Source organism: Meleagris gallopavo, chromosome 1, assembly GCF_905368555.1.
Source record: "Meleagris gallopavo chromosome 1, MGAL_WU_HG_1.1, whole genome shotgun sequence".
NCBI classification, from domain to species: Eukaryota; Metazoa; Chordata; class Aves; order Galliformes; family Phasianidae; genus Meleagris; species Meleagris gallopavo.
In genome coordinates this window covers 131,511,724-131,525,175 of record NC_139404.1, presented here as the reverse complement: position 1 = coordinate 131,525,175, position 13,452 = coordinate 131,511,724, and the positions used below count along the sequence as shown (strand labels likewise).

The following is a 13,452-nucleotide window of genomic DNA, read 5'->3' as shown; positions in this document are numbered from 1 at the left end:
CTTCCAGCCTTGAAACAGTCAGGTTCCAAAACAAGCATGTTAAAATATATAGAGGGAGATCCACCCGCAAGGACAGCTGGCAACAGGCCATGCATGCAAGCAGTCTTTTGCTCAGGTGGAAATTTTGTACTAAGAAACGATGTGCTGGAAAAAGCAAGTAGAGCAACACGCGTGTATGAACATTTCACATCTCTTTTCTTCTCTCCTCTGTTGCCAATTTTCCACCCAACCACACAGTACCACTGTGAAGTTGCTCATTATGGGAGCCGTCATCATGCTAGGTGCTAGCTCTCTCCAGTCAAACCATGTTGTATATGGTTTCCCAAACTGTTTAATAACACCCTGCCCCATTTGAAGAAGCATGTTCAGCCTCCTTCTTGCAGCAGCACCAAATCTAATGCCTCCCCCCCTTCCCAAATAAGCTTCTCTAGCCTGACAGTCTCACCAACCACCCCAGGACTTGGATGAGCAGAGTGAAAGTTTGCCCTCTGTACAACCTGATGCCAGCACTGCATCAGGAAAGTTTATTGGATTATGTCCAAAAATACTCTTTGCAGCTGCAAAGTGACTGCCCCACTGCCTGCAAGACTATGTTAACTCTTCTCAACCATCTTCCAAACCAAGTTATTAGAGCTCAAGGGACCTGTTCAGTTTTGTTTTCCTCTGACCTGCAACAGAAAGTGACCAGTTTGTTTTTTGTGTTGTTTTTTGTTTGTTTGTTTGTTTTTTAATATAAACTTTATCTCTAGAGGGGATCAGAGGTTAATCAGCTTCAGGTGGGACTGGACAGTAGAGCTGCACACATTGTAAATACATTTCCTATTTATTCATTTTCCACAGAACAGTTATTTGCTGTGCCAGGTAACTGTTTAGCCAAAGACTGCAGAATTTTGTACCAACCAGTAGTAAGCAAGTTCACATCTGAAGAACATGCAAGCAGAGTGCTAGCAGTCCCCATGGGAATGACCTGTGTTTTTAGGTTCCCCAAACCAGTTCATACAAAGAGCAAAAGCTTTCAGCAGCTCTGTTGGCTTCAAGTCTGCTTTGGCTAACCTAGGAACAAGCACAGCCATAGACGGACAAGCTAGTGCTATAAGGAAGCTGCTCTAAGCCAGGGAAATCAGTGCGCTCCTGTCTCCATACTCAAAAGGCAGCCCACATTGGCTTGCCCTAGCTCTATTGCATGCTACCATGAAGATCCATACATTTGTGATCTTTCAGAGTGATGCTTTTTTTTTTTCCTCCACACTAAAAGATCAAAATCTATAGACTATCTTTGTTGGTTTTTTTTTTCATTTTAAATAACAAAAGTTATTTAAAACTAAAGTTATAACAAAACTTTTGATGTTTATTATTTTTTGTTTTCTCCTCATTTGATTTGCCTGCACGCACGGGAACACATAACACTTATTTTCTGTAGTCTTTCCACAGGCCGATTTTGGGGTGCCCTAAATGCAAAGGATAGACATCGTATGGACCATCAGAAAGAGACAGACAAGACTCAAAGTGACTTGTCTACCATAATATAAAAACCATTCAGTAGAGCTGGGAAGGCAGCAACGAATAATTCTGGTAACCTCTCCTACCGAGGTTCATGAGATGAGACATACTTCTGTGCAGGCCTGGAGGTTTTGGTTTGGGGTTTTTCATTGTTCTGTATACCATGTACAGAAAGGGCAAGACAGGCAAGCACTAATAGCAATGCAGCCTCTTTCATAAATCAGCAGGATACAGTACCCAGTTGTTTACTTAGCATAATCTTACACAGACTAGACTGGACAAGTCATGAAACACTGGGCACAAGAGCTGAGAAATGCTGCTATTAAAAAGGCATGCGGAAAACTTTCCCAGAGGATGCCAAGAGAATGTGTGGGAAGAGGTAGGAGGAAGAAGCAGCAGCGTCAGGGTTATAACAAACAGTGAAAAAGTGATTTGTGCTTTTTCCTCAAAATTAGCTACTGAAGATTTCAAACAGAAAAGCATCTCTGGAAGTGGAACACAGGACTGACACTGGAAACAACCGTGCAGCTGCAAGTAAGGCCTCCAAAAGAGTTGAGCAGAGTCGAGCTGCATGTTTAGGATAGAATGCTAATAAGCTCAGATGCATACAAATTTGCCAAGTAAGCTTTGCTAAGGTTTTAAATGGTTTGAGAGTTTTAGGGTGTTTTTTGTTTTTTTTTTTTTTAACTTTAGAAAAGGATTCTTCTAACTAATCAGTGAATGCTGCCAAATCTCACAGCATACTTGTGTTGCATCTGATAACATCAGTCACGGCTCACTTGGTGTGCTACAGAGCTGAACAACGGTATGGAGCAAGCGGCCTGTGGAAACCCAGCAGGCACGGGCAGGGAGTAACTTTGGGAAGGGGTCAACACTCACTCAGCATGGACTTTTCCAAAATAATGCCCCATAAGGAATGGTCACTTACATAATAAAGATTCTAGACAGACTGCAAGAATCTCTCAAATAAAGCCTCCCCACCAACATGCTTGCAGCCTGAGATTCAACCTACATACATACAGTTTGGAAAACAATTTTTCAAGTGTATATATGCTGATAGTTCATCCAACAAACAGAACAGCTTTCAATTGCTGAAGACTGTGTGTTTTGTTGTTACTTGCTCTATGTTCCAGTGACATTTTTTCACTCTTACATGTGCTCCAAATTCACCGTCAGACAGCACAAATATGATCTACATGCATGCCATACTATTAGAAGGCTTGTAGACCTTTAGATCTTTCAGTGCTTGCTTGTGTGCTGTAGATCTGTGGATTTATACAGACCTACATGATTTTACAGAGCTTTCCTTAATTTGTTCAGAGAAGAGAAAAGTGGAAGAGACAGCAAAGCTGCACGTCGACATCCCCCACCATTTCAGGCAGCAGTACTGACGAGTCATAATATATTCAAAGATCAAGCTGATATCTTCAGCCCACCTCCTCTTTTCTCATCCTTACCACCATTCTTCTTAAAATTAAAATCTGAATAGAAAACCACAAGAAAAGTTGGGAAGGATGAAGAGCATTACCAAAACACCGTGTACAATTTGAGCTATAATGTTTCTCCCAGCGTTGCTAGTTGGAGGTTACACAACCTCATTTTCTTTGTGCCAACCAAAACTTTCTAAGGGAAGTCTTCACTTTGACTTGGACATTCCTTCTGTTCAGGTCATCAAAGTTTTACAGAGCTGATGTAACTTTGGTGATCCTGAGCAATGCAGGAACTGCAGAATTGGGTCTTGAAAATTGAAAATCTGAGGCGTGCCTACAGAGCTTGCCAACACATTAGGCTTTCTAATTTTTTAAGTGTTTGGCAAAGCAAGCACTGGATCAGAGGTACCTGAGAAGAAAGAAAGTCTTGTGTGTGTTCTTAGCATCAGTTAAACAAAACAATCAGATATCATCCACAGCAACATTTAAGCATAAAATACTGCCAGCAATGCATGTGCAGAGGCACAAATCACCTAGAGCCACAGTAGCTGCTCATCAAAAAAAATCCCAATTTCAGTTTTTTAGGAGAGTTTCCATTCCAGCCTCTTTCCCCACATACACACAGTTAGTTACCATTAGTTCACAAGAGCAGCTTGTGCAAACAAAGCTATGAAAGCAAGTGGATGTTATATTCTCTGCTCTTAAATGTCTGCATAAGTTGCAATCAGCTAGAATGACAATGAAGCTGCTTTAAACATGATCTGCCAGTAAAGGAGATGCTCAGGAAACCATTCCTTGAGGAAACCAAGCGATACCTGGATGGCAAGGCCATCTTCAGCAGCAACACCAATCTGAGCTCTTTCTTCCCCTTCTCCTCCATGGCCATCAGTGGCTCTTTCCCAGTCTCATGCCACATTCATCATTGTGAAGACTGCATGCTAAACTAGAGCAGCAGACTCATCCAGGTTATAAATAACCATCAGGAAGAGAAAAGTGAGGGAATTTTTAGTGAAATTGTGGCCTGCTCGCTGATCCAGGTCACCACCTGGCCCGAAGGCCTTGGTGCCAGCACAAATGCAGGAATGCAGACAGGGAGCCAAGTGCTGATGGCAGCAGGAGCAGACAGGAATATCCTATGGGAATATCATCCATGCCTGGTGTTAAAAAGTAGAGTTGACTTAGCATGACTTGGAAGAATTTACACCACATTTTTGGCCTCCACAGGCTCATTACTTTGAAGTAAAAACACATGAGCTCCACTTGTAGGAATAACGACACTTCTACACTGCGTGGGGCTAACATCTCCCAATCCTCCCTCTGACTGCCATGCATCCCCTAAAAAAGAATAAGCTTATGAGGTAGAAGATAGTGCCAATATACAACTTTCAAAACCAGCCAAATATTGCAGAAAGTTTCAAAACATAAGCCATCTCCTGCAACATGAGCTCAGCCACTCTATACACAGCATTTTTCAATTGCTTGCCTTTTGCTGTGCAACCTCTCAATTACAACTGTTAGTGATTAATATATGCTATTAAAAACAGAGGGAGTGTGCAATACAGCCAGAGTTACTGTTATGGAAGAAACCTTTGCTGCTACAATCCAGCAAGCTGCCCTACTTCACATTGCTGCACAAATGGAAACATTTGCTGAGCAAAGAGCATTCACTTCATGTCAACGCACCTTCATCCTTCTCTGTTTTGTCTGCATGTTAACTGCAGAAAAATAGCGCTGCCTCTTGAGAAGGCAGCCTTTGAAAATTTCCAGTTGAACATCAATTTTTATCAGGCCATCTTACAAAGCAATAATGTCTAGCTCTTGGCAGATACAACAGCTTCAGTTAGAGATCAGCAGTCACACTGCTCATCGATCACAGGGAGATCGAGAGATAGGACTGAAGTACTATCAGTTGACCCATCCCTGCCTTCTTGTTTTCCTCCCTATCCAGCCTGGTCACCCATCACACCTCAGCCACTTGCTAGGCAGCTTCTGTCCAAGTCTGTTTTGACCTGCTGGGGCCCATGCACACACTATCAAAATAGAAAATATTTTGCAGCAATATACCCTTGTAAGAGTTTTTTGCTTAATACAACCAGCTTGCCAAAGACCCCTGCTCTATACAATGAATGCACATTAACCTAATTTCTTCCCTAATGTCTATGTAAGACCGAGGAGTTTAGAAAATTTAGATGCTTGATTTCAGGATGAACTTCAAAAAGTGCAGTATCAGTCAGGCATTGTGGATATTGCACTAAAGGAGCAATTTTAAATCTCAAGCCATTGCTGAGGATGTAACTTGGTAAAACACAACTGGAATCAACAGGGAAAACCCTTGCTTTTTCTGGTCTGTTTTGAAGTCTTAATTTAAACTGATTGCTTTTTGAACAGTATAAACTACATGACAGCTAAGGATTCAAGCATGGATGTATATTTTTTATTTCTGTGGCTGGGTTAATTTCCCGTCTTTCTCATCTAAAGCTCCACAGTAAATCCCCTTGGGTCAGTTACAACTACTACTTTACACTGCTGAATTCTGCCAGCAATCTGCTCATCGTTCCTGCAGATGTTTCTGCTTTCAGGCTTCGGGGAACTTTACTGCACCCATTTCCTCTGAATAAACGTACGCCCTTTTTAGGCTGCAAATGTACCAGGGAAACTACTGTCAAGCAGCCTCCTCACCTTCTTTTTTGGTACAGCAGACGCAAGATGCTACATTTAAAAGAAAAAAAGTGGGAAGTGGGGGAATGTGCCTTTCCTCCCCGCTTCTGAGAAGTTTCAGATAAGGGAGTGCTACACGTGCTCCTGGGAGCAGCCACGGCAATTTGTGAAAGGCCAGAGGCCCCTATACACAAGCAGAATCTCATAATGGGCAGATAAACTCAAGAAGTCAGGCCCTGCAAACAGAAAGCAAATGTTCACTTGCAAGGACCATTCCCTTCCACGTAAACCTGAGGTAAACCGCATGCCATCTCTTGCTGTTGAATTTTACTCACATTACTAACCAAGCAGAATGTTTCTCTACTCACCTCAGTAACGTCCATGACTTTGATGGCTGCCAACTGGCCCGTTTTGACATGTCGACCCTGAAAAGAGAGGGAAGCATCAGCACCAGCATTTCACCAATCCCTTGAGCATACACAGAGCAAAGCATTTGGAGAGCTCCAGCTGCTGGGTTTTGCCCAGCTGTGCTGGACTCTTCTGCTATTTCACGTAAAAAACAACAAATACACTAGATAGCTAAAGAAGAGAGATTCCTTTTTAAACGTTCTTACAGAAATCTTAGGACCCATTCTTTATCTCCACATTAAGAGGGTGATCATTAAGATTAAGCACAGACATTACATTTGTTTTTCTTTCTACCTCAGCAAAGCTCGTAGTAAGTATGGATCATTTATTAATGCATTATAATGTTAAACTCCATATACCACATATTTTATTTGTAAGCATTCGTGCCTAATTAGAATAGCCTGGGTGCTATTCTACTGGGTAAATGCAAACAAGCTGGGTGACTTAAAAAAGTACATTTGTCTCTGCTTTGGTCTTCATTGTTAAATAACAGTAAAAACAAAAAATGGTGGAGTTTCTTCAAGTGATCTATCAGACCTGCACAGCTCTCTTTGTCTGTCTCTTGATGATGAAGAGGACGTCTCCCTTCAGCTACACTACCATAAGGGTACGGTTCCTCAGTACAGCTTGAGCTGAATTAATAGATCCCAGCTACTGCAGGGGGGAGCTCCTTCCCCTGCCTCCCTCCCTCCTCCTGTCACATATTTCTCCCATGAGCATCGAGCTCATTCTGGCACTCATCAGATCATATGATAAGCTGATTTAGATCACTAAAATGGCAGAAAGTTAACACAGAAAAAGCAAACTGCGGGGCAGGGAGGAGGAGGGATGCAGATCAGGAAATTAAACGGGCTTGCTCTGCAAGCAGAGCAGAGCCAGAGCTGGCACAGGGCAGACCACGTGGCGGGGAGACAGGAGCTGCAACTCAGCACAGCTGACTTGTGACAAAAAACACTTTTCTCTAGTACATTTTTTGGAGAGACTGGGGCTATACCAATTAACTATTCCTTTTTTTCTTCTAGCAAGCATTTAGCAATGGTTCCAATCCTCCACATAACAGAGTCTGTTCGAGGATGTCCAGCTCATCAGTCCAGCAGTGCTTTACATGTTCAAGATTGGCACCCCAGAAGGACAGCACAGCAAACCACCAGTCCCTTTGGAGAAATCTCAGCCCCCTCATACTTTGCCATGCCCTCTGCAAAGGTAATGTCCAGCTATTTCTGCTGCATGACAAAGAACTCAGATGAAATGCTGCAGAATTCACAGCCTCCAGCTTCTTTTACAACTTGCATTGTGCTGCACTCTCTGCTCATTAACCAATTCATGTGTTTTCTATAAATAAATTACAGTACTCGAGATTCTGCCTGCTCTGTAAAGTCTCGTTATTACATGCATTTCTTTTTACAGTTTGGTCTCAAAGCTAGGTTGGATTCTGAAACAAAATTAGGGTTATAATATATGTGCAATGGCCAAGACTGACCTCACTTTGACCCTGCTACTTCTCGAGGCTTTCAGCAAGCCTTGGGAATCTGCAACTCCAACATCCCACCCTGGACCTCTGCCTAATGACAAAAGCTGTGGTGGTCTTGTTGAGATTTACCATGCTGCCAAGGAATGAAGGGAAAATGCCTTACAATGAGCTGGAAAGATGCCTCCTCTCTCAGTCTGCCCTTCTTCTCCACTACTCTGTGCAGAGAAATGAAAGGTCCAAGGATACAGGCAAGCACAGTTTGAGATACAAAAAGAACACGTTAAAGTTAAGAGAGGAACAAGGACATCTCTGAGAAGGACTAAGGAAAAGGAAACTTTAAAAGAAAACAGTGAAACATGGTTTGCCAGACTGCAAAAGTGGCATACAAGAAGAAGGAAGGAGCATGAAATCCCCAGGGTGCCGTTTATTTTATGAGGGAAAAAAAAGTTTGCTTTATTTGTCATTTTAAACCTATGAATTACTGCTGGGCTTACTATTTCCAGACAGGAGCCTGAAACCTCCCAAGGCTCAGCTTCCCAGCTTTCTCCAGACAACATTCCTCCCTGCAAGGCTGCCCAACTCTGATGGACCATGCCCCAACCTCACCGTCCCTCTTCCAGCTTCCTAGCATCCCACCAGTGCCTCCACTCCTTGAGAGTGAACCCAGAGCATGGCCATCACTCGTGCTTCACTTCACTGCCTCTGCAGCAGGGAGGGGAAAAGCCTCCCCATGGCCTCCTGAGGGACTGGAAAACAGGGGAATTGCAGACTGTGGGAAACATGGGCTTCTCAGTATCCCAGGCCAAATTTAAAGCCTGGTCATTTCAGAGCATCGTTAAAAATTACTCCATATATCCTTTTCACAACGTATGGAGCGTTCATACTCTAAGCATCCACAACATAAATTGGAAGGGAAAGGGGGGGGAGGAGAGCATAACAAATTGATTTATAAGTGAGAAGTAAAAAGACATTTTCAAGTTAGATTCTTTTTATTAAAAACATTTTTAGAGAGAGAGGGAAAAAAACATCACAGGCACAGCATATAAGCAGGAGAAGAGCTTTTGTTTGTTTGTTTATCCGCTTAACAGCTCTGCTCAAGAACAGACTTGTCAAACTATTAGCATGCTGGTATAATTATGCTTGCAAGATAAAATGGCTAAGTAAGCCTGGTTTGGAAGCTGGTATTCTGACATTCATAGCTGGCTTTTGCTGTGGAAAACTCTGTCTACATTAATAATAAAAACAATAAATAAATTGCTAATTGGCTGAGTGCACCAAAGAGGAGACACCATCAGGACTCCATCTCCAGGGGTTAGAACTTACTCAAAGCCACCTCCCCAAGCACCTCACAGAGGTGGAAAGCACCAGAGCCCATGGAAGCATCATTTCAGTGACGCAGCCAGCCCATCTGCCAGCAGGACGCCATTTTGTGCTGTGAGGCCCTGGCCTTAGAGCAACCTGGATCTACATACCCCTCCAAGGGGACGGTGGCAAATGTGGTTGGCAACCCTGCCTCATGACAGAGGGGACTGATCTTTGAGATCTCTTCCAATCCAAGCCATTCTCTGTTGGCACTGCCAGCTGAGCTGGCAACCACCCTCATTGCCAGGAGCATACTGATGCGTCCCCTTCATTCAGGCCATCTTAGGAAGTTTAATAGCCAGAATTCCCAAACTCCTTGCTGTTTTCTTTTTTGTTGTCTTTTTTAAACACACCCTCCCCTCAGTCCCTTCCCTCTTTCCTTCCATCTATTCATAATAAAGCACTTGCTTATCCTCCCGAGGAAGGAATGTAAGGATATTTTTACAACAACTACTGCTCCCTTCTATTTATAAATGATCTGTTGGGCAAACACAGAGCTAGGATGAGCAAGTCAACGGTCAATGTAGCTGAGTTTACTGACCCCAAACCTTGTCCTGTGTCTTCTCATGGGGGTGACAGGATTTTCATTACGTACAAAAGATTTTGAAATACAGCTCTTCTCATCAGCAGCACAACATTTAACTGGATGTTAGACTGGATCCATGCATGTTCCCAGCCACATTTGATAGCAATGTGCTGTTTATTTCTCATCTCAGTGGGCTTTCTGCATGTTGAAATGCAGAGGGGACAAGGGGAATCCTTGGTCGACTGCCAGGATCTGCAAAACATTATGAATTCCAAGCCTACCCACGCTCTCCAAGTCAGTTAATACACCTACTTCTTGCCTCCACACATTATTACTGTATTGTTTGGGAAAGGTTCAAAGGGAAGTAGTGTAATGTGCTGTTATGAGTGGGTTTTCTTCCTCTCAGATGTCTTAATGTTATCAAAGAACTATGCAAATGAAATGCAAAGAAAACCTATCAGCTCATTTACTGGCTCTCCCCTCTAGTTAACCAAGACACATATTCCACAGCAATGCAATTCTCCTATCAACACAACCTCTTGCCTGAGTATTAATGTGCCTTTTGGGGGACTGTTCCTGGAAATCTGCTCCCCAGCTGAATGGCATGAAAGAAGAATATGGAGCAACATCACAAATTCAGAAAGGAAAACAGCACACGGAACTCATAACTAGCAAACTTGGATTATCCTGTGCACTACACAGTCTTTGGAAAACCTTTCTAGTCTCTCATTATTCTATGCTGACAATTAAGAAGAGATGAGCAAGCAAGATGGAAAAAACCCTACTAATTCACATTTCAGTTGCTATGATGCATGCATAAGCGGCAGGCCAGATTTAAACATGTTAGCAAGTAAAAACGTACTGCTCCACCACCTCACAGTACAATGCCCCCATGCCAAAATTAACTTTTCAATTTGTTTCTCACTTGGTTGACTCTAAGCTCCTACCAGCCTGAGGCGATAGGCCATGGAGCAATGCTTTGCTATTAGGTTGCACACCCTGGTGCAGTAAATGATACCGTGTTGTTCCAACACATGTTTACAACCAGCTCTTTTTGTCACTCGCCAGCACAGGCAGTTTCACAGCAACCAACTCTGTGCTGTGAACACCCAGGCTCTGTGAGGCATTTCTTCCCACTCCCAAAAACGATCAGATCTACCCTGTGAAAAGCAGTGAGAGTGGTGCTTGCAGAGAACATAGAGTATGCATTTTAATAGGGAAAAAGAACAGAACAAAGCAAAAAGAAAAAGAGAAAGCAAACTCCTCACTTAAAAAATAAATAAATAAAAATAAAACATTATTAAGCAAGAAGTCTACCTCATTGCATTTGTAGCCAAACTAATGCTGTTCTGATAAAGCCTTTTGCAACCTAAATAATTACAGGCTCCAGCTATAGAGATAAATCTGTGAAAAAGAGATAAAGTTTGTCTGGCATAAAAGCTCTTTCTACAACGAAAATCAGCAAACAATCTCAGTACAAAGACCTGGCACATCACTGCAGAAATGCACAAGAGGTAGAAAAAGGCCAAAATCAATGTTCCTTTTTCCTGTTAAGATGACTATTAAGCCCAAACCAACCAGAAGCTATTAAGGACTCCTACTGTTCAAGACAAAAGACGGGACAAGATTCCGTGTTTTCCCTCTGTCTAGCATTTGACATCAAATGCCTGGAAAGCAAAATAGAAAACACCACCCCCTCTATCCCTCTTTAGATATCCACAGGCTCCCTAGCAGTCTGTTGAAGAAATAATAATGACAATTTACTCATGCATAGTACTGCATTCTGTAAAGTATGAAAGACACAGTTACTATCAGTTCTGTACTTCCAGGAACAGAGGAAAAAAATGCAACACTATGAAGAAGGGCAAAAAAAAAAAAAAAAAAAAAAAAAAGAGAGCCCAATGCACTTTTTACTTCAATTACTAGTTTTGTGGTAGCTTTCCCACCCCCAAAGATGCTGGATGTACATTACCACAGGCACTTCCTTCTCCCAACAGCTCATTGCCTAAATAGGCAAAAAGGAAAGAAAAGAAGAAAACGGATGGTGGGAAAAGCATGGCAGAGAGCCATCTTCTGACTTTCCCAGGATTACAGCAGGTCAGTGGCAGAGCTCAGAGTCACAATGCATCCCAGGACCTTGCCCAATGGGCCATCTCACCCCCCGGCCAGCAAGAAACACTCTATCATGTGACCAAGGCTGACACTTACGTCCACTTCGGTTCTTGGCCACTCAGACACCTACTAGCTGACTGGGCAATAGGTGAATAAACACTTGAGTTAGCTCACTTCAGGCCCCAGCCTGGAAAACACCCTGTTGAAGAGCAGTCTTGCATTCCCTCTCCCAGCCACCACAAGGTTATGCCTGGATTCAACAACCTTCACCAAACACACCGTCACCCCTTTTCTCTTACAAGGGAGTCCCCTCCCCCCATCCTCTCTGAAAAAAGAACTGCCATCTGCTTCTCTGCCTCTAACCTTATTATTCCTTATTTTCAAATGTAGCTCAGTAACTTAGTTGGGTCAGTATCAAAAGACACCAACAAAACAAACAAAGAAAGAAAACTAAAACTCTCTAAAACAAAGAATGAAAATATGGAGCAGAGGAATACCTCCCGCACACAGTTGGCTCAGAGCACCTCTGGCTTCCTCTGGAAACATCAGCTAAAAACTGCTGCTTCCAGCTCTCACTCAGAACAGTTCTTCACCTCACCTTAAGGCTTCAGTATTCATTAAATCCACCCCTTCTAACTCTGATTTGTCTTTCCTGACCTCCCTGCAACAGCCTCTTCCATGCCGAACAACTTATTTCTAGTAAGCACAACTGAAAACAAGCCTGTAAGCAGGAACATGAAGAGAACAACTGAGATCAAAACACATGCATGTAGAATACAGACAAGGGCTACAGATGCACATGCACTTTCATTTTGCACCCGGCCTGCCTATTTCATCACCGAACACCCCACAGTTGGTCTGGAGCTGGTCACACTGTTAGGATGACTGCAGGTCCAGGTGCCACCCCACCTCCATGAGCACTAGGTGCCACCTCACAGAGATGCTGCCCATAGCAAGCAGCCCACCACAAGATGCTTCTGTCCCAAGGGACAGGGTCCCTGTGTGGGCAAGGGAGCTCCAGAACAAGGCAGACACCTTCACAGCTGAGAGACAGAAGGCAGAGCCTCCCAGTCGCTTCTCCAGAGAGACGGCAGAATAAGCCTGAACGAGAAGAGCCCGAGGCCTCTTCTCTTTGTTTGTTTTTAAAATGAATTCATATTGACATTTAACTCGCCGCTGCTGGACGGGCAAATCTGAGCTTTCTGACCGAAGGGAGCAATTTACACCTTGTGACTGAGGCCCAGTGCCGAGCCTGACAGGCCTGGACCTGATTCTCCCAGCGCACCATGATGGAGAAGCTGCGGAGGGAGCCTCTCAGGCGGTGCTGCAGGAGTGACAGCCTTCCAGACAGCGCTCCCAAGCAGCACCAATGCAGGTATGCAAACATTTACTTGCCTTTTTCAAGGCTTACTAGTTGGTCCCACCTATGATTAGGTACAAGAGAAACGGCCCCAAGAATCTACTTCTCTTTGGCGCTTTCGTGGGATTATTTCGGGAGGTATAAAACCTCAAGATAAAGGCAAAAAGAAAAGAAAAAAGAAGAGGTGAGAAGGAAAGGGGAAAGGGAGAAAGATTGGCTCTACCTGCTGATTTCTATTTTTTACTATGGCTTTGATATTGCTTGTTCAGCCTGCTCAACAAGGAGAAGCCCACCATACTACTGTATCCAGCATCCCCACCAAGAAACCTCTGCCCCGCTGCGCGTAAGATGTTACAAACACTCTTTATGGATAGGATTTGAACCTATAATTTTCCAGTTTAACATTAAAGAGGGGCAAGGGAAAGGAGAACTATTTTCATTTATACCACCCAGTGGAACAGTACAGCCAAACAGAGCAGGCAAGTTAAGACTGTGTAACGAGGTTTGTTTCAACACAGCTGAAATAAAAAAAAGTCACATCCACAACCTTTAAAAAATTCCAGAACATTAGCGTTAAAGGGGAAAAGTTAATGAACTCTTAAATATATAAAATACATATGTATAA

The 13,452-nt window shown here is 43.2% G+C and overlaps 1 protein-coding gene across 7 annotated transcripts in view; it reads right to left on the bottom strand.

Moving 5' to 3' along the window:
* Window positions 1–13,452, bottom strand: part of MAP4K4 (mitogen-activated protein kinase kinase kinase kinase 4) — a 151,373-nt gene that overhangs the window by 80,871 nt on the left and 57,050 nt on the right. For all 7 annotated transcript variants that reach the window (XM_085214236.1, XM_085214244.1, XM_085214269.1 and 4 more), the window contains exon 3: window positions 5,957–6,013. In XM_085214236.1, the coding sequence (XP_085070362.1) occupies window positions 5,957–6,013 (57 nt within the window). The remainder of the gene's footprint in view (window positions 1–5,956; window positions 6,014–13,452) is intronic.